Below are 21,678 nucleotides of genomic sequence, written 5' to 3'. Positions count from 1 at the left end.
TTGACTATATCACCAAAGAGTTGCTAGAAATTAAGAAGAAGGTCGATAGGTGCGAAGTTTGTAGAGGTGGTCATGACACCGTAGATTGCCCAACACTTACCCTAGAATAGGTAGAGTATATAGCAGGTCAAAATAAGGGTCAAACTAACCCGTTTAGCAATAGTAACTCTAATTGGCGTGCTAATAATTATCGCTCTTCAGGTAACCCCCTGGTTTTCCATCAGGTCAATATCAAAGCAGGGGGGCAGGTTTCTATTCTAGTGGGGGTTCGGGTCAAACAGGTCAATTTGCTAGTTCAGGTTCAGGTGCACAGTTTAGAGGTGAGGGGTCAAACCAAGAGGTTCAACCTAGGAATGAGGGGTCAAATAGTAGTCTATCTAGGATAGAGGACCTTCTTACCCAGCTAGTGGTTAAGGATCAGGCTACCCAACGTACCTTAGAAGAACACGCTACATTCCTAAAGAATAACCATTCAAATTTCTTAGACCTTCAAAGGCAAGTTGGGGATATTGCATGCCAGTTGCAAGAACGACCTCCCTGTCAATTTTTGGGAAATACAAAGCCCAACCCATCTTGCACTTTGAAGGCAATTTCGACTCGTAGTGGTAGGACCTTAGGAGAGGTGGTGAGACCCGAGAGTGTTGAGATAGAAGATGAGGATCCCGTAGATGAAGAGGTTCAAATGGAGGCGCCCGTCTTAAAAACCAAACTTATTCCAAAGAGTACGGGAAATTTTTAGAAATCTTTAAGCAGCTTAGAATCAACCTTCCTTTCATAGAAGCCCTCCAATCGATGCCTAAATATCCAAAATTTTTAAAGGACCTTCTAAAACGTAAGGATAGGTTAGGAGAGGTTTCTAACATTCCCCTTAGTGGAGGGTGCTCCGCCGTAGTCTTGAACAAGGTCCCGGAAAAATTGACGGATCCGGGCCTTTTGCCCATTCCATGTTTGTTTAGGAGTGATACCGAGTGTAGGGCCCTAACCGATTTAGGAGCAAGTATAAACCTAATGCCATATTCCATGTACGAGAGGTTAGGTCTAGGAGAGTTATCCCCTACACGTATGTCTTTGTCTCTAGCCGATAGATCAGTGAAGTATCCACGTGGCATAATCGAAAACCTTCTAGTTAAAGTGGATAAATTCGTCTTTCCCGTAGACTTTGTCGTTCTTGATATGGAAGCCGATGAGAAGGTTCCTATCATTCTAGGACGCCCATTCCTGTGTACCGCCAAGGCTATCATCGATGTCTTCGACGGTAAAATCACACTCCAAGTTGGTGAGGAGAGAGTTACTTTCGAGATAGCACGCTCCATGGAACACCCTAGTGGTTCCGATAATCTTAGTAGTCCTTGTCATTCGGTCTATTTCATAGAGTCTTTCTTATCGTGTGTTGACCATTGCTTTGACTATATTAGTGGAGCCGATTTAGTTGAGAGTAAGTTAGATGAGGTAGTTGAGAAGGTAGAGGAGGTTGTGAGTGAGAGTGAGGAAGTAGAAGAGACCGAGTACCCCCCGAAGGGCTAGAGTTGAGCGAAGTAAAAAGCGAGTTTGAGAGTACACCCTTAGAGAAACCCGCCCCACTAGAACTAAAAGTTCTCCCATCCCACTTAGAGTATGTGTTCTTAGGTGAGGGGTCCGATTTTCCCGTCATTATTTCGTCTAAATTAGAGAGGGAGAGAAGGGTAGGTTGTTAGAGGTGTTCTTAGGTGAGGGGTCCGATTTTCCCTCAGTCCTCGCATACCCCTTAAATTATATACAGATATCATGTGTAGTATACTCACCTGTAAGAATGAACATTGGGATCTGGATACGGGAGTATATTCAAGAGGTTGGACACTCGAATAAGTTTAAGTGCTAAAACATTAAATACATATCTTGGATCAATTGAAAACTTGTGTAGAGGTTTAAGTGGACAAAAATACTGACAATCAGAAGTAAATTTGTTTTAAAATATACTGATTAATCAAGATCAACGGTGTTGGTGATGTGTCTCAAAAACTGATATGATCCTCTTGCACAATCTCTCAAAAATAGTGTTTGTATATAGTTCATTTCAGTATTTCATCTTATTCAAAAATCCAAAAATATTGTATTTTTGTATGAAATTTAAAAACTCCAAAAAGATTTTCGACAACTGATTGTGAAAAGCTGATTTTCAACATTTCAAGTGCTTAACATGTTGAACTTGTGATTTGGGAGAGAAAATGTGTGAAAATGTGAAGATTTTGAAATGTCTAAATGGTTCATTAACTTGAAGTTTAAAATTGAAAATTAACCTGCAAATTGTTCTTCATAGTTTTCTCAAATGATTAGTTGATTCATTTAGATGAATCACAATATTGTTTGTTCTTAATAGTGTTTGAGATTTGTGTAGGTGTTTGAGCTGAACAGAGAAAAAGACCAGGATATAATTTCAAAGGTGATAACAAATTCCAGACAGCGATCCCAGCATGATGACAGGGGGAGTCTGACGAGAGTTAGAGCCAGAGAAAGATCCGGGTACATGATTCCAGGAGAAATTCCTGAAGAAGACCGATCAAGATTGAAGCTGTCATGTTGAAGACTCTCACTAAAGATTCCGTCAACATCCAAGGGGGAGTTTGTTAGTGCAGTAGTCTGTCGACTACATCCTCGTTCGAGTCCAAGATAGGTAAAGAGAAGCTCAGAGACTGATCAAGACTGAAGAAGTACAGACATGAAGTTGCCAAAGACTTGATGAACGACTCCATCAACATCTGAGGGGGAGTTTGTTGGTGTACTACATCTGTTGATTTCGTCTTGGATCAAGTCTTAGTCTTAGAATGTTAGATTAGGGCATATTGTACGAGAAAATATGAGAATGTATGTAATTAGAGTGGAGGTCCGCTCATATGGACATTGGTGAGGAGATCCGCTTATATGTACATATGAGGTCCGCTCATATGTACATATGACACATAAGCGAACCTCCATGCCCTATATAAGGGTCACATGAGCGAATCTAGAAGGAGGGAGTTGGGGTCTTGTATGGTACGGCGAAGCCCTGCCAAATCGTCTCCAGAGCTTGTAAATTGTTATAAAGTGCTATAAACAGAGACAAATTAGTGAAATCAAGCTAAACAAAGACTGAATCAATGAATTCCGCCTCTGATTCAGTCTGAGCACTCTTCTGATCGACTCGTTAGGTCGTCAAACGATCCTACAAATACCTTAGGGTTTAGTACTTTACGATCCCGATTCCATACCACAGTAGTATCATTAGAAATCCATTCCTAGTTAAACTGGATTCAAGCCTAGGTAATCGTTAATCTCATTTGAATTAAACCTTAGTTCTTGTTCGTTTCATAGTCTAGTTTTATTTTAATTTCAATTCTAGGATTTTAGTAAACCCCCCCCCCCCTAAAACACAACAATAGTTAAGTCGTGTCAGTGTCAAGTCTAAATAAAGTCTTTAACGTGATTAATTAGAGTCCTTGTGGGTTCGACATCCGGACTTGCTTTTCTTTGCTAGAGTGGACCGGTTCACTTGCCGGTGAGTATTTTAGTCAAATTAGAGAGTCTAGATTATTATTACTTGAGTCTAAATTTAGGTTTATTTTAGTTTATTTATTTGAACTACTTATTGCACATCATCTAGCATTCTAAATCCTCCAACAAACAATAATCTCAGTTCCTTTAAACGCCACCTTCTCCCACTCCCCCAACTTAGCCACATTACGAACCTCCAAGATATGCCTAACAGAGAAAGCGAAAATCCAAGGCACCCGACAGCAAACACTGAGGTGATTAGGGTTGTTCATGAGCTAAGCCGAACCGAGCGCGCGTCTGCTCATACTCTGCTCGAATTGAAACCGAGCGGCTCGGCTCTATTCGAATTTAAGGAAACAAGCCGAAAATGTTGCTCGAACTCGCTTGGTTTACAACCGAGCAACTAGGTTTTGCTTGTTTTTGTTCGGCGTCAATTTTAGGTTAAATTTTAATACAAGGACTTCGAATTTAAATGTCACGATTGTTTGATTCAAAATTGTTTCACTCAAAACATTGTTCGTTTTCACGATCAATTGTCATTCACTCAAGATACATATAAGTTAAAAAAATACAATTATAAAATTATTGACTAGTCAGACGGCGTCGTTGCGAATTGCGATGGTCGTGAGCTATGCGGGTTGCGGTTGAAGAGCGAAGAGTGAAGCGTAATTGCATGAAGCACTAAACCCTAAATTGCAAAGACATGAAGTAATTTAGCGGGGCAACTGATGTAGCAGTCGTGGGCTAATAAAAAAAAGTATTTTATGACTTAGGGCTAATAAGGAATAAGTATTTTATGACTTATATACCTATAATAGTACGGGTAAATAAGGTCGTTTCCACAGGGAATATGTTGTTAGCGGCGGCGGGTGGTGGTTGGCGACGGTGACGGGTGCTGGCGGGTGGTGCATTCAGCTGGTGGTCGAAGGTTGGTGTTGGCGATAAAAGGTGAAAGAGGGAATAAAATGAAAAAAAAAAACAAGGGATGTGGATGAATGAATTTGAGGTGTTCAGAAGAAATATGATTTCTTGTGTAATAAGCAGTGGCGGATTCAGAATTTTTTTCAATGGGGTCCATTTTCTTCGGTGTTCAAAATTTTCATAACAAAACGTTAAAATTTTTGGTTGGTCCTCATTCAGGTCAGGTCATAGCGACGTTTGAACTAGATTTAAAAAAAAAAAAGAAAAAAGGAAAAACAAACTATACAAGGATTGAACACATGACCTCTTGTTGGTAAAAAAAAAGGGACTTACCACTATATCAGGTTTCCTTTTCTTTCTATAGTGTCCACCTAGTTGTATTTATGGGGTACTTATACAATTTAATATACCGAATCTACTAATTTTTTTAAAAACATTGGGGTAGGGCTGTAAACGAACTGAACGTTCAGCGAACAGTTCGTGAACCGTTCGGCGGGAAGTTCGTTTATGTTCGTTCGTTTAATAAACGAACGAACATGAATAAGAAATTTTGTTCGATTAGTTAAATGAACGAACATGAACAGAGATCTCGTTCGTTCGATTGTGTTCGTGAACGTTTGATAAGGTGTTCGTGAACGTGTTCGTGAACATACGGTGATTTGCGTTCGTTTAGGTTCGTATGTTTGTGTTTTAATTGAAGATCTTTGTACTTTCTTATATTTTATTTGTACTTTTTATATTATTAAACTTTTATTTATTTTATTTCCCTAACAATTAAACTATGAAACCCACTTTCCCTTTCATTTCTCATTATTTACATCCACGAATACAATCGACCTCCGTTCCACAATAAGGGATTCAAGTTCGAGTGCTACTCTCTGGGCCATCTTTCTTTATCCTTCATCGCATTCGCCAAATTTAGTTGTGTTCGTTTGTGTTCGTGAACCGTTCGCGAACACGCTCATATCCTTAATGAACGAACGCGAACAAAAAGTTTCGTTCGGTAAGTGTTCATGAACCGTCCGTGAACACATTTATTTCCTTAACGAGCGAACACGAACAAGGCCTTGTTCGTGTTCGTTCGGTTCGTTTACAGCCCTACATTGGGGTACGGAGACCCCGACCCACTCTATGTGAGTCCGCCCCTGGTAATAACTGATTCATTTCATTAACTAACCAAATATCTCTTTTTTCGTTCACTCACAATTGTCCATTCTAACGTTGCCTAATCCACCCATACCAACGCTACCTAATTTATTTTTGAAAACTTGAATGCACTTGACACAAACAACATTGCCCTTATAATCGGTTATTCGTATTCGATCCAACAACATTATGTGTTTGCAAGGGCCCGGATATGCTACGTAAGGATTTCAACTTTAATTAATACTATATATAATCATACAAATACCGGTATTCAAAATCCAAAGAACAAGGCTAGAAACAGCAAAAAAAAAAAAAAAAGACCCATCATATGACCAAACATTATCTCAAAAGAACCAGCAACCGACTCACAGGTCGGACAGTAGATTCGTCATCTCCACACGAGGTTTGCACTTAGCTACCAATGGTATAGCCTTAGGCATGGTTAGCCCAGGACCTTCAGTCATATCAACCAACTCTTCACTCGTTCGTTCCCAATCGAAGCATTGAATAATTGACCCTAAAGTCATCCCAAGCATTCGAACCGCTAACCCTTCCCCAGGACAACTCCTCCTTCCAGACCCAAATGGCAATAACTTAAACCCGTCTCGTGTCCCTTCTAACCCTTCAAACCTTTCTGGATTGAAAGTTTCTGGTTCATCCCACACCTTCGGGTCATGATGTATGGCCCATTGGTTAACAATCAACATTGTTCCACGCGGGACGTTGTAGCCGCCAACAACACAATCACTTGACGCCTCGTGTGGAACTAGTAACGGGCCCGCAGGATACAATCGTAACGTCTCGTTTATGATGCAACGAAGGTAAGGTAAGTTGGGTATGTCCGACTCGTCAACTAGACGATTGTTGCCGATAACCGTATCGATTTCGTTTTGTGCCTTTTTTAAAACTTGTGGGTGGTTTAGCAAAAGTGACATAACCCATTCCATGGTTCCAGCCGATGTATCACTGCCTGCTGCTAATAAAACCTGAATACAATCATCATTCATTGTGAATAACCATTAGGTTGTTGACTCAGTGGCGGATCCATGGGTGTTTTAGAGTTCTCAGAAACCCCTTCGGTTTGAAAAAAAATTAAAAAAAAATTAGTGGAATCCTTTTATAATTTGGAAAAGATTAGTGAGAATTAGTGAAAATCTACCCAAAGAAACTTAGTAAAAAAAATTAATGAATCTACCACTGGGTTGACAGGGTAGGTGGTGGGTAAACACCTCGTTGGGCTAACCCATCCAACATGTTTTTACTAATATTTTATTTTAAGAAACTACTTTGCATCATATATGATATTACAGAACCAAAATTATATATCATCATCATCACGGCTGACCCTAAGAATTCACGTACCTTGTTTGAGTTCGAAAAAATGTGTCCTTACGCCTTAACTTAATTGGGTATTGGGCTCACTAAACCTAATACCAATGGGCTAATACCTAATCTAAACCATAAAAATAATTTTGTAAGTGTACATATGTTGGTGTTTGTATGGGTATACCCTATTAATTTATTTATTTTTACATATACATATCGGAGATTTTTAAAAAATAGTGTGTCCTTCGAGATATCGGGCCCTGGCCGGTGGTCCTCCCCGCCCACCTTCAGCGCCGGCCATGATCATCATCATCATACTCAGTAAATCCCACCAATAGCAAAGCTAAGGTAGAGTATCAGGAGGGTAAGATGTAGACAACCTTACCCCTACCTCGTAGGAATAGACAGGCTGCATCCAGTGAGACCCCCGACTCGATGGTAGTTTTGTATCAAGCCTTGGACATAAGGCACATAACACTCGGCAATTAAGACAAAGGCCAATTAGTGAATGTACTCCCTTGTCTTTCAGTTATCAACGTCACCATATGATGCATGATTAACCATCTCCCTCTTTTAACATTATTTTCACGAAATTAGTAAAATAACATTACAATTATGTACTTTCACTTTTGTTCCCCGAGCGACCACACATATATATATATACAATATATCGTTTTTAATGGAATAATAAAATTAAAATTTGAGAAAAAATAATCTTACCAGCACAAAGCTTCGAATCATCGCATCAGTGTAGTACTCCGGTTCTGTCTCTTGCAACGATAAAAGCAGTTCAATCATTGTCTTTCTCTTATTTACATCTTCAGTCCCTTTAGATTTCCTAAGTTGATCAATTAACCCCTGAAAGAAAACATCTCTTTTTTCCTGCAACTTAATCAACTTCTTCTCCAAACCCTTCACCCCCAACCAACTCAACACCGGCAAGTAATCGCCGACGTTAGAAGCTCCGGCGAGCACAAACGTCTCATCCAGCATATCCCGGAACCGCTTCCCTTCCTCTTCCAACTCCGGATTATCGCCCCCAAAGTACCTCTTACCGGAGATCATCCTCATCATCACATTCAATGTTAGTTCGTAAAACGAAAACTTCATTGTCACCTGAGACGAAACGAAGCTAGAGTTTATTAATTAATGACCATGTGCAGAGAAAAAAACCTTTAAAGTTATGGGCATCTATGTTCATGTGTTCTAGTAAAAAATCGGCCTTATATTTATGGGTTTCAGTTTGTTTGTGTAGTGTTGCAGGGACGTAAGGCATCTAAATCTAGGCAACGGTCTAGCGACTCTAAAAAACAGAGACTTCAAATATTTTAAAAATCTTTATATAGCATGTATGTTATGTATTAGGCCCAAATGAATAACCAATTTTTAAATAAAAGAGTCTGATTCCAACCAATATGCAATTCGTATTTAATTTAGGCCGCCATCGTTATTCTCACTTACTGTAATGTCGCACATGCCCATTTTGTTCAATGGTGTCACTACTTGGGGAAAATCAGACGTGAAATTAGGGGAAATTAATGGTGTTGCAATGATAATCCAGGTTGGTTAACAGCTATTTTTTATAGTAAATCTCTTTATATTACGATTCACTTAATCATTGTTCTCCCAAAATTCCTAATTGAAACTTTGAATCTTTGAATTTTGATACTGTGTTTGCGACTAAAACTTAGAAGGAAGAAAGCAGAACCATTGTTTTCTTTATACCCATTCAGGCAATCTTCATTAGTGACCTAATGTTAGGTTGGTCACCAATAAGACAAAAGTTTGAGTAATTAAAAAAATTAGAAAAGAAATTTATACCAACCAAAGTTAACAACGAGGTTGGTAGATTGGTTGCAACCCAAACTAATACCCCTAATGATATAATTAAGCAAATAACTTATAATATTTAAACTTATAACTTATAATTAATCAAAAACTAAATACATGGTATTTCTTTTTTTTTTTTTTTTGAACATTCCAATATAATTTTTTTTAAAAACCGAGTTCATTCAAAAACATATATTTTAGGTTAGAATGAGTTGTGAATGTGTGTTAAAAATTGAGTAGGGTTGCGTTGTGTAGGTGGAAGAAAGAGATATTAATTTTTTGATAAATGGTTGGGTTGGATTGGATCACCAATGGACATAGCCTCAAAGGGTCCATCTTTGTAGTTTGCTTAGGGCCTTCAAAAATGTTGGAACGACCCTGTAGTTTAGAGTTGTTTGGGTTAAATGTAAAATGATTTTTAGGTCAAACTAGTTGGTTATGTAGTGTTGTTTGGGTTAAATGAAAAAGTGTAGAGTTGTTTGGGTTAAATGTAAAATGATTTTTAGGTCAAACTAGTTGGTTGTGTAGTGTTGTTTCGGTTAAATGAAAAAATGAGTGTGAATAGGTCAAAGTAGATAGGTTATTGGATATCAGGTTAATTTAAAAAAAAAAAAAGATATTATAGCCTGGTGGTATCTAAGTAATGGGATAAATTTTTAGGACTGTTAGGTCCTGTGTTCGATTCTCATAACAGAGATTTTTCGAGATTTATTGGGTTTTCTTATGAATTTGTGTATAGGCATTATTGTCTAGTATAGATGGATATGATTAAATGATTCTACTGGTGGCAGAATGATGTTCAAAAGAAAAGTAAAAAAAAAAAAGAAGAAGCCATATATTGGTTTAAGAATTTAATTATTAGGATTTAATTTTATAGCCTTTTGTTTTGAATATAATAATATAAACTATATTTAAAAAAAAAAAAAAACTTAAAACTTTAGACCCTGGGTTTAAAGGTGTACAAATTCGGTTTGTTTTCTGAAAACATTCAGGGTATAAACCGAACCATGTTGGTGAACCAAAAAATAAAAATTATTTTGTAAAATACCGGTTTACAAAGAAAAATGTTTGGACCAATCAAATTGTTTGGGGTCGGATTCACAACCGTTTGGGATTAAAAAAAAAAAAAAAGAACCGATTTTGTGACATGTTTTTCAAATTGGATCAAATCCAACCCGGTTTTAAAGAACGAGACTACGAACTAACGGATTGAGTCATGTCTAAACCGAATTCTTGTTATGAAGTGGGTGAGTGGGTGAGTTATAAACCGGTTTTTTTACATCTCCACATGGGTGGTCACCCACGTTGCCAACCCATGGGCCACGAAGAAAACAAAGGCAATTATAATATCTTAGCTAAATCAAACTCACCTGAGAAGAACCCGAGTTGCAAGCGGACAGCAGTTTCTGGATCAGAAGTCTAGTTTCCTCAACACGAATATCATGGAACTCGTTAAGGCGATGAATGGACAAGATCTCAATGGAGGCAATACGGCGTAAATTACGCCAATTGTCTCCATACGGGGACCAGGCCAGGCTAGTATAATTAACACCAATAATTTTCCCAAACAACATCTTGGGGCGGTTGGCGAAGACGATATCGTTTCTAGTAAAACACTCTTCAGCAGCCGAAGGGGAGGAGACGATAAGAACACGTCGAAAACCCAATTGGAGACGGAGGATTGGGCCGTGTTTAGCGGAGAGTTTGGCTAGAGTTCGGTAGAGTGGTGGTTTGAGGAGGTAGAGATGGCCGATTATGGGGAGGGAGGGGAAGATGGTAGGTGGGAGGGTGGAGGAGCGGCGGCGGAGGAGGAGGTAGAGGGTGGTGAAGAGGAGGAGGAGGAGGGTGGTGGTGAGTAGATATGGGATCTCCATATTGTTGAAGAGTGAGTGAAGATAGTGTGTGTGATGTTTTATGGTTTTATAGATTCAGATGTGAATGTGGAAACATGGCGTGCACGGATTTCAAGTTGTGACGTGTGAAATGGATGAAGACTTTTCTAAGGTGTTATATTCTTCTAGATGAGGATTGACTTTGACTGTTGACTTGGAGTTTTTATAGGTCATGATTTAATCATCTGGCTGTGGAAAAATATTAATTTATGAAATGCGGTTGTGTTTTTTAAAATTTAAAATGTTTCAGAAACCTAACATGAAGAAAAATTACAAACTGGTTGGGTGTTCATTTGGATCACTTTAACCCTGTGTACTTGGAAGCTTCTATATCAACAAATTTTTATTAATCTCCATCCTAGTTTGACACAAAAGATTCCAAAGGCTAAATTACTGTGTTTTAGCAGTTTTAATCACTTAGGGTGTAAGGGGCATTCCTATAAGTGGGGAGTGACCTCTCTTACCTCCAGCCAATCAGTACGCGCCACGTCAACTCCCCCTACACCCTCAATTTGATGGCGGCACTCCTCTCTTGAATGACTTTGTTTTTTTATTTTTTTTATTAAGTAAATATCGTTCAAAAAATCAATTTGATGTGCGGTGAACCAATGCCGCTCCCCACTCCCCGCTTAGCCTCCCTGAGGGGTCGGCGGCGGTGTTCCCGCTCGGGGACTCGCCTCACCGAACCCCTCCCCGCAAAGCGCCCCGTTCACCCTTAAGTTCAAAATCAAAATGTTTAACGTGCTGAGTCCCTATAGTCACTTTTCTTAACCATTCAAGTCCAAATTTCTAACTCTGTTTGAATTTTCTGTTAGCTTTTCATTAAAAGACTAAAATGCCACTACATATTATTATTATTATTATTATTATTATTATTATTATTATTATTATTATTATTATTATCATTATTATTATTGTTAATTGTTAATAATACATAACCTCTGTTATCTTCGATGAACACCTCATCTGCATCGCATCGATAAACACCACCATCAGTTCATCATCTTCTTCATCTTTCTCAACCATCAATGGCGGAAAGTTCGAAGCTTTAACCCCAAAGACTCATCCATGCAGGGCCGGCCCTAGGGGTGGGCGAGCCGCACCCCCGGCCAAGGCCCATTTTTTTTCTAAGGGCACTAAATTTAAAAAAGCTATATTTTATATATATATATATATATACATTTCGAACCTTTTTTAAGCCAAAGTAATGTTTGGCTTGGTGGTTAAGGCGCTACCTTCAATTTTCGTAAGGCCCAGGTTCGAATCTGCCTCCTTTCATTTTTCCTTATCTATACTATATTATAATGCATGAGGGAGGGGCATTTTAAGATACCCAAAAAATAAGAACTTTTCCCCCTCTTTATTTATAGAAAGACCCCTAAAATGAGGGTAGTTTGGTCTTTTAAACATTATTTATTTTTTAGCCCCTAAAATTATTACACTTAAATCCCTAAGGTTTTAACAAAATTATAGATAATTAGTTACAATTCACTCATCCATAACAAACTTATCATTTTTTTACGTATTCTTGACATATCTTATAAAATATATTGTTTAAAAAAAATTCAAAGATAGCATGACGACCTACACATTTTTGTCGACGTTTCGGTAGTTGTCTTGTTCAATATCGACGCACAAATTAAAAGGTACAAGTCGATTATGCGTTAATGTACAAGTAATTAATACTTGTGATCTAATGTGCCTAATCTACAAAAATGGGCTCCATCTATGCAAGCAAAAACAAAAGGAATTAAAAGTATCGTAACATAAAATGAAGATATTTTCTGTCACATTTTATTTTATTAAAACTGCCTAATATCTATACTTAGATATATCTTATAAAAACTTAAAACTAACCACAACAAACTTCCTAAATAAAGGGGTGGAAAATCTAAAATTAAACCCTAATGCATTTCTATAGTTACTACTATAAATATAGTAGGACACTCCTATATCTATTGCTAAACAAAGTTCAAAAATATGGATCCAGATCTGAATTCAATTGTTGCGAAAGGTCGGTTTTGTTATATCGCAGCAGTGAATATTTTTTTTCTTTTATTTACTTTTATGTGAATGTTAACTTATTTGATTTTTCAGATTCAGTTGCATGATGAACATGCCAATTTAAACAACACATTTGTCGAACAAGCTTCTAAGGTATTGATTTTGCTGGTTTTAGGTATTGATTTTGCTGGTTTTTAAGTATTATTTTTGCGTATATCTTTCATATTAACATGTTCGTTATGTTATTATATGTGTGTTTTATTGCAGGATGATGGTGATAAAAGTATTGATATTATTTCTTATGGTGCAATGTTTAGTCCATACAAATTTAATCTTCAATGTGAATTTAGTGAAGATGTAATTTTAAGGTTTATTTAAATCTTTTTTTTAACTTTTGTATTTAATTTTTGTCATTCATAGGGATCGAAAGTTTGAGACTCAAAGGAAGAGATCCAAGAGGCTCTCTTAATGGAAATGGAGTGAGATTATTAATTTAGACGATTCTGAGGACAATGACAAAGAAGAGGAATTAGAAGATACTGCCGATTCAAGCACAAACCAGAAAACCCAATTAAAAATATGTCGAGTGTCAATTCAGAAGCGGAACAGATTTCATGCAGTCTAATATGAAATCTATCAAGTGTTTTTATATTATTTTTTTCATTTTCAGTTGTTATGTTTGACCAAGACGTATGAATAAAGTTTATTTTATATTTGAACTTTATCTTTGGTGTTAATATAATGCAGTTATTAACCATACTAATAAAGTTCAAAATAAAGTTAATATCCTAAATTTACAAGTCAGCTGAACTTATATAAGTTAATATCCTAAAGTTGCAATAAATAGATATTGCAGTTAAATATAGTCAAGCTGAAATTATAAAATATTGCAGTTATTATTGGATATTAATCTAAGAGTAAACTGCCATTTTGGTCCCTAAGGTTTGGTTACTTTTGCCACTTTAGTCCAAAACTCAAACCTTTTGCATCTGGGTCCCTGTGGTTTCAGTTTTATTGCCATTTTGGTCCAAAAATGAAATCAAGTCATACTTTTCTTATAAAATCCAGCAGTTTTGTCATTTTCCTCAGCGGCAAATCAGGCCATATTTGTCTTATAAAATATGGTATTTATTTATAAAAAAGAAATGATCATTTTGCCCCTACAGAAAATGACAAAATAACAGGATTTTATAAGACAAATATGATCTGATTTCATTTTTGGACCAAAATGGCAATAAAACTGAAACCATAGGGACCCAGATGCAAAAAGTTTGAGTTTTGGACTAAAGTGGCAAAATTGACCAAACCACAGGGACCAAAATGGCAGTTTACTCTTAATCTAATAATTTGCATTTCTTAAATATAAAGTAATAAAGTAATAAACTTTAAAGCTAAACTAAAAAACTGATAAATTCTAAACTGGGTTGCAAATTTTTAGGAATTATAAGTTCAACTATATTGTTATAGATAATATTAGTCAGTTCTAAAATAATTATTTACCAACTTGACTAGATACATAGTAGTAGATTGTATTGCATATTTTTAGGGATTATTAGTTAAAAGTAGACTCATATAGATAAGATTAGTTAGGAACTAAAAATTTGAACTTAATATGATATAAAGTTAATAAAGATATAAAATCTTATTATCCTTAATTTTTTTATAAAAACAGTTATTGAAATTTTATAAACATATAATTTTTTTATATTTGTAAAAAACCGAAATTTAACAATTTAAGTTAAAGCTCTAAAATGTACTTACGAGTCAAATACTATTTTTTATTTTTATAAAAACGAAAATTTTAAACTTAAAGTTTATTGGATGGGTACTATGTGGATATATAGAAAAAAGTTATGAACTTTAAAGAATAAAATTATACTTTATAATTTAACCAATAAAATAAACAAACTTTACAATTACAACAACTTATCTTTTATTTTTTGTCTTTTGATTATTAATTTTTATAAGAAAAAACAAAACTTTTACATATGTGTAAACTTATGACATATATCCACCACAATAATGTTATCATAAATATTATACGAATAAGAAATCTACCTGAAACAAGTGTCACAATGCAAAGTGTCATCCCCGCCGCATCGCGCGGGCACCCTGCTAGTTATTACATATAAATAAGCAAGTTGAATATGCATACATGTGTTGTAACATGTGCTTAGGAGTTTTTCAAAAAAAAAAAAAAAAACTAGAAGTTTCCTTTTTAACCCTAAAGTTTTTATCTTTAACAATTTAAGTTTAAAGTTTAATCTTTGTTTCCTTTTAACACTAAAGTTTTAATATTTGACAATTTAAGTTTAAAGTTTTAATCTTTGGTAATTTAACCCTTTTGATTAATTTGATTTTTCACTTCTAATTCAAAAGTTTCTATCTTATATGATTTAACCACTTTGATTAACTAGAATTTTCCTTTTTAACCCTAAAGTTTTTATCTTTAACAATTTAAGTTTAAAGTTTAATCTTTGTTTCCTTTTAACCCTAAAGTTTTAATATTTGACAATTTAAGTTTAAAGTTTTAATCTTTGGTAATTTAACCCTTTTGATTAATTTGATTTTTCACTTCTAATTCAAAAGTTTCTATCTTATACGATTTAACCACTTTGATTAATTTGATTTTTCACTTCTAATTCAAAAGTTTCCATCTTTTGCAATTTAACCACTTTGATTTTTTTTTACGTATTTGTGGTAATCTTGGCTTTGAGGGTTTTTTAAACAAAAAAATGGTTATGCTTGTTAAAACCTTGGCTTTGAGGGGGTTTTTAAAAAAAATAATTTTTTTACTTTTCACCCGAAAGTATTTCATAAATTACTTTTAACCCAAAACTATTTGTTTTTTTTTTACTTTTAACATAAAACTTTTTATCTTTTGCAATCTATCCTCACAACTTTTTTTTATTTTCAGCGTTGGTCCTTTATAGTTTTTGTTTTTCCGCAAATTTGTCGCTTTATACTTCGTTCTAAATTTGGTGACTTAACACATCGGAACGTGCGTCTTTGGTTTAACGTTTTTACGTTTCGTTCTAAATTTTACGAGTTAACACGACGCAACGTGCGTGTGTGGGTGAACGTTTTTACATCGTCTATTTTTTCCCGTTTGACAGGTTCAACATAACATGCGCGTCTTAAATCGACTTAGTTATAACTAAAGAATCCCCGCCGTATTGCGGCGGGCCGTAATTCTAGTTGTTATAATTTTGCAAAGCTGAAAAGGTCTCATGTATTGTTATAATTTTTCAAAGCTGCAAAAGTCTCATTTATTGTTATATGGATTTCCAAAATGTTTGTTTAATAATTTTTTTAGTATTTTTAGTAAACAAAACTTATTGTTACATGGATTTCTGAAATGTTTATTTAATACATAGTGAATTAATTTTGTAAAATTCTGATTTCGTAATAATATAATATTTTTTCGTAAAAAAAGTTAATTGAAAGAATTTAATTTTGATTTATCATGTTTTCGTAAATAAAATACTTCCAAAAAAAACCTAAAATTTTATATAAACAAACTCTTATTTATATAAAAATTAGAGATATATACAGTTTTAAAATATAAACAAACTCTTATTTATATAAAAATTAGAGATATATACAGTTTTAAAATATCGGATCGCATAAAATTAAATTATGTTACACCTAATAATTTTGAGTAAAAAATACTACTATTCACTAAAATGTCATACAAAGTGAAAATACCATCATGGGTCAGAGATATTACGGTAAAATTGTTTTTTTATATAATTCGTTAAGGTCCAAGGGCTTTTTCTTCGGCTGGTACAAGGTACTTAAATTCTCACGACCGGCCCTGCATCCATGTCTAAATCCCACCTCAAATCTCGCACAATCCTCGAACCCTTTGTAGAATTCAACCCATCTTCAGCCTCAATTCGATCTTTAGCTCTGTTTTCCCCCAATTCTTCAGAAACCGTAATTTACGTCGGCACTTTTTCTGATAAACTCCTTTTACTTAATCTTCAACATCCAGATTGTAGTAGTAGTAGTGATAATGGAAATGTTGGTGATGAGGGTAATCAACAAAATCTTAAATTTGTGAGGCATATTGTGGTTAGTGATTTTGCAGTAGAATCTATACATGTGTTTGGTGAAATTGAGAAAGTTTTAGTGGTGTCAGATGGGTTTATACATTATATATATTTATGGAACCCATTAAGTCTAACCAACTTTTAGGATAATCCTAGCCATCTAAACTCATCAACTTTTGATCTTGGCCCTTTAAACTCAAGAAGTTATACTCTCTCTCCTAAAATGAGGAAGTTTTGAACGGTTATCTGATTTAATCTTTCCCACGTCTTCTCCTCCCCACGTTCCTGTAACTTCCATGTACACTTCCTTTTTAAGTTCATGGAGGTTTAGCATTCTCTCTCCTCAAATGAAGCAGTTTCGAACGGTTTGTGATTATATTTCTCCCACGTACTCCACACGTTTTCTGTAACTTCCATGTACCCTCTCTATAATAGCAAATCTCAAACCTCCAATTTTGCCCCCATTCGCCTCCATCACTCTTTATCTCTGCGTTGCACTTTGAAAAGTGAAACTGAAGCATCAATTTCGTCACCAAATCCAGGCATCTATGTCATCGCAACATCAAATTTGTCGATTTAAAGCATCGATTCCTCTTTGAATCCCTCGATTGTTATTCATTCGCAGCCCTCACATGTTCTTCTTTACAGACTTCTCTGGTCACTGGTAATTCTAGGTATGGCGGTGGCGTTAATAGAGGTAGGTGGTGTTGTGTCGTTTTATTTATTTGTTATCTAAGTTTCGTTTAGGCTCTTTGTGTTCTTCATTGTTGATTTTACAATCGATTGGTTATTTAAATTTCTGTAAGTGATATGTGTTCGTTGATGTGCAAATGATACTGTTTATTGATGTTCAGATTTTATGTTTTGTTTTACTAGGTCATCAAAGTTTAAGCTGTTAAAGAAATTGTTTTTTTTTTGTTTGAATGTTATTTGCATGCCAGGTGTTCGATCATATGCCTAGGTGGAGCTGAACAGTTTGTCTGCAGCTGTGTTGTTTTTCGGGTTTAGGTCTGGGGAAGACACTTGCTTTTTATTATGTAGCATCATTGCCGAGACTTTGGTGATATTTTTTGGTGATAAGTGTATTCATGAAGAATTGTTCTTACATCTAAGGAGAATGCCCCTCGAGTTCACGTTTGTTATCGTTGCATGGTATGCTTTTGTAACACCGTTGTTATTTTTATTTATTATTTTTTTTCTCTCTAAAAGGGTATTTACATTTATTACACTCTTTAAGTTATTTCGGCGGTATTTTGTTTATGGAGGATGTATTATACAAACAAAGGGTCTTATGTAAGCATTTTGTTGTAGGTTCTACATGAATTCAATCATGTCAATCCTGAAGATTACAATGAAGTTAAAGACTTTGCAACAGCTTGAGTACCTTTGAAAGTATACCTTAATTTATTGGCTAGTGGATTGGTTTGTGTACTCATGCTCTGTTCACTATTAGGGTCTTTTAGCAGCAGTTATTGAAGCATATAATATACTCCCGCATTTGGTAACTTTTCATTTACATTGGATTTGTAGGATTAACTTTAGCTGATTATTATTGTGATTCATGCACTACCTCTATGATCATTAATCGCCATAACTATAACATGTTGTATGTGTATAACTAATTAACCATATCCAGTTTGCTGAACAGGGTGTTATGAAGACACCAAGTTTTAATAAACTTACTTCAGCTGGTTTCAAAGTCAAAATCTGGATAGCGGATTGGTTTGATTTCTTAAAAAGACAAAAAGGATGCGGATTTGGAAAAGAGACAAACCGTTGGGCGTTACCTCATTGAGATATGGAAATCAGCCAGGATGATTGGTAGGTATTAAGCCAATGGTGTGGTTTTTCACCATTCTTTGCATTTAATCTCAAAGATCTCTTGGGTTTGCATAAGTATTTCAATGGATGTAAAAAGAAGACAAAAGTTTTCCATTCTGTTATTTTGATGGCTATTTGGTGCATTTGGAATGTGCGAAATAATTTGTTATTTAATAACAAACCCCTGTCGTTGTCTAGAATCGTGGAAGAGTCCAAGGTGTTGAGCTACACGTGGGTTAAAGACAGGGCAAAAGAAGGCGGGTCTTACATGGGAAGACTGGAGGAGATTTAATATTTTTGGGGCTATGCAATTTTCTGTTTTGGTGTCCTGTACCTTCTGTTTGGTTGGAGGTCTTGTATTGTTTGGCAGTAATCGTGATTGAAGCGGACGACTTTCGGTGTCTTTCGAGGTGTCGTTCATGTATTTCAGTCAGATTTCGTTGATTTTCAGACTGATTAAGGGTTGTTTTTAAGGATAAAAACTGATTAATACGGTTGAAATTTGTTCATAATGTGATTATATGAAACTGTTAGACATGTTTTTTTGTTGAGATGATCGTTGTTATAGTCCATGCGAAGTTGAGAGCTTTATTCGAAATTAGAGCGAATAGTATTGATTTCGAATAGTTTTTTATTGAATTTCATATTGAAACGATTGATTTTCAGTTTGATTATCTGTTTTTCGGACCATTTACATCAGTTTTCAAGCTTTCAAATTGTTAATATCTATTCTGGAATAATTCAGTCATGTTTCGGTGAACTCGGACTGATTTCGATTGATTTTCGGTTGATTCGATTAGGCTTTGGTGATTTTCAGTTGAAAGTTCAAACATTCTGATCATATTTCAGACTTTTCGAACAATTTATATTGATTTCAACAGTTTCTGTTTGATATAACGGATGAAACCTGAACAAAAATAGTATATTGATCATAATGTTGTTATATATCATAATAAGTTTGTTTTTGTAAGAATCAAGATCTGAATAACAAATACCATAGAAATTAGATTTAATTTGAAGATCTGAGTTACATAAAATGGTGTTGTTGACTTGATAGTGTATATAGTTCTTGCATCAGCTTCGTAAATTGAATCTTCAAAACTTGCATCTGAGCGAAGAACTAGATTGATTTTTAACGTGTTTCAAACGAGTTTCAACCCGTTTTAGTTTGTTTCGAATAAAATCTAACTGTTTCGGTTAAAGATTCGGTGTATCGTTTGAGATTCTCGTTTTGAATCGGTGATTGATGGTTAAGATTTTTATAATTCTGAACAGATTTGATTGATTTTTGATGAGATTCGGGTTGATTTAGTGTGATAATCAAAGTGTTCTGAACAGTTTTCATGGATTCAACCACTTTCTTTGTTCAGTGTGATCATATTGATTCAATGCAAGTGTTATAAATGCAAGTGTGATAATCATTTACAAATTGTTTAAACAGTTAACAACTTGCTGAGAATTTGATAAGATTTGCAGGTTTCTTGAAGATAGAGAAAGAATTGAAAACAAATCTGAATCAGTTGTTTTTCAAGAAAGTTCAGTGATATTCGGTTGATTTTAAATCAGCTTCGGAGTGATTTTTGGTTAAAAACTGGATAAGTTTCAGATTAATTCGCTCGATTACGGACTGATTTTGATTGCTTTTGGTGAAACTGATTGAATAACTGTGTGTTGTGTCACTAGGAAGATATGAGAGTTGTATAGTTGATTTGGTGGGTTTGTTAACGGGTCAAATAGTTTAGTTTGAGACAATCATTTTTAGTTGTGTCAATGGTTGGCTTGAATTGATGTTTGAATTACTTTCAGTCTTTCATACCAATGCACTATTTGAAACATATAATGTATTGTCTAGGGTGAACGCAAAGAAAAGAATAGTTGTGTTACTATGACATTAAAATACCCCGTCCATCGGACGGGTATTAAACTAGTTTTGTTGATTTAGAGTTAGTAAAGCCTGTGAAAAAGATTGGTGCTTTGAGAGGTGTTAGTGTGGTTGCTAGGAGGTTAAGGAGTAATGTAGATGCGTCTTTTTCGAAGTTAACTGTGGGAGATGGAGGTGATGCGATTGGGGGTTTGAGTTTCTTGCAGAGGTTAGGTGGCAACGGTAGGGTAAACGGTGTCGATTGATGATAACAGAGGTTATGTATTATTAACAATTAATAATAATAATACTAATAATAATAATAATAATAATAATAATAATAATAATAATAATAATAATAATAATAATAATAATAGGCGGTGACATTTTATTCTTTTAATGAAAAGCTAACAGAAAATTTAAACAAAGTTAGAAATTTGGACTCAAATGGTTAAGAAAAGTGGCTAGAGGGAGTAAGGGCGTTAAACATTTTGATTTTGGACTTAAGTGGTTAAAACCCCCAAAACACGGGGACTCAAAAAGTAATTTACCCGATTCCAAATTTATTAAAATGCAAGGCGTTTGGTTCACAGGAATTGAATGGAATTTAAGAGAAATGGAATTTGAATTCCATCACTTAAGATGTTTAGTTCACAAAATTTGATAGAATTGAAATCCCAATTCCAATCTTCATGTGTTTGGTTGACAATGAAATTGGAACTAGAATTAGGCATGAATTCCATCAAATTCCTTTAACTAAAGGAATTTAAAATCCTTACTAAATGTGAAGGAATTAAAGTAAATTCATTGGAATCTTCGACCGTTTCGACCCGCACCGTTTCAACCCGTACCGTTTCGACCCATACTGGTTTCGACCCGAACGGTTTCGACCCGTACCGTTTTGACGCGTACCGTTTCGACCCGTGCCGTTTCGATCCGAACCGTTTCGATGCGAACCGTTTCGACCCGTACCGTTTCAAATCGAACCATTTCGACGCGAACCGTTTCGACCCGTACCGTTTCGACCCGTACCGTTTCGACGCGAATAGTTTCGACTCATATCGTTTCGACGCGAATGGTTTCAACCCGTAACGTTTCGACGCGTACCATTTCGAATCGAACCGTTTCGACGCGAACCGTTTCGACCAGTACCGGTTCGAATCGAACCGCTTCGACTCGAACCGTTTCGGCGTGAACCATTTCGACCCATACCGTTTTGACCTGAACTGGTGGTTGTGGGTGTTGGGGTGATGGATTCCAATTCATTTGACAACCAAACACAACAAGAATGGAATTGAGATTCCAATTCCAACAA

At 35.5% G+C, this 21,678-nt stretch overlaps 2 protein-coding genes and 1 long non-coding RNA gene across 3 annotated transcripts; 2 read left to right on the top strand and 1 right to left on the bottom strand.

The window, feature by feature from the left end:
• The first annotated feature begins 792 nt into the window (after positions 1 to 792).
• Positions 793 to 1,524, top strand: LOC110889447. The gene is made up of 2 exons (XM_022136980.1): positions 793 to 1,276; positions 1,430 to 1,524. The coding sequence occupies exons 1-2, from the start codon at positions 793 to 795 to the stop codon at positions 1,522 to 1,524; spliced, it is 579 nt and encodes a 192-aa protein (XP_021992672.1).
• A 4,273-nt stretch (positions 1,525 to 5,797) lies between these two features.
• Positions 5,798 to 10,640, bottom strand: LOC110915221 (cytochrome P450 81Q32). Its single transcript, XM_022159886.2, has 3 exons — positions 10,101 to 10,640; positions 7,621 to 8,016; positions 5,798 to 6,560 (listed from the first exon to the last, which is right to left on the bottom strand). Exons 1-3 carry the CDS (start codon positions 10,602 to 10,604, stop codon positions 5,940 to 5,942), a joined length of 1,521 nt encoding a protein of 506 aa, XP_022015578.1. The 5' UTR covers positions 10,605 to 10,640; the 3' UTR covers positions 5,798 to 5,939.
• Positions 10,641 to 17,693: 7,053 nt separating this feature from the next.
• Positions 17,694 to 18,593, top strand: LOC118488914. Its single transcript, XR_004885364.1, has 3 exons — positions 17,694 to 17,833; positions 17,993 to 18,182; positions 18,330 to 18,593. It is a non-coding gene; the product is annotated as an uncharacterized LOC118488914 (long non-coding RNA).
• The last annotated feature ends 3,085 nt before the right edge of the window (positions 18,594 to 21,678 follow it).

The sequence above is a fragment of the Helianthus annuus genome, chromosome 2, assembly GCF_002127325.2.
Source record: "Helianthus annuus cultivar XRQ/B chromosome 2, HanXRQr2.0-SUNRISE, whole genome shotgun sequence".
In the NCBI taxonomy this organism is placed as follows: Eukaryota; Viridiplantae; Streptophyta; class Magnoliopsida; order Asterales; family Asteraceae; genus Helianthus; species Helianthus annuus.
The sequence above is the reverse complement of the archived record's forward strand: the minus strand, read 5'-3'. Positions and strand labels throughout refer to the sequence as shown.

Bases quoted from the DNA above. Each gene is read 5' to 3' on its own strand.
- LOC110889447 (XM_022136980.1), top strand. From the start codon at position 793: ATGCCTAAATATCCAAAATTTTTAAAGGACCTTCTAAAACGTAAGGAT. The intron at 1,277-1,429 runs GTGAGGAGAGAG...GAGCCGATTTAG, and splicing joins TAAAATCACACTCCAAGTTG to TTGAGAGTAAGTTAGATGAG.
- LOC110915221 (XM_022159886.2), bottom strand. From the start codon at position 10,604: ATGGAGATCCCATATCTACTCACCACCACCCTCCTCCTCCTCCTCTTC. The intron at 8,017-10,100 runs GTGAGTTTGATT...GTTTCGTCTCAG, and splicing joins GCAACTCGGGTTCTTCTCAG to GTGACAATGAAGTTTTCGTT. The intron at 6,561-7,620 runs GTAAGATTATTT...GATTGTATTCAG, and splicing joins TGATTCGAAGCTTTGTGCTG to GTTTTATTAGCAGCAGGCAG.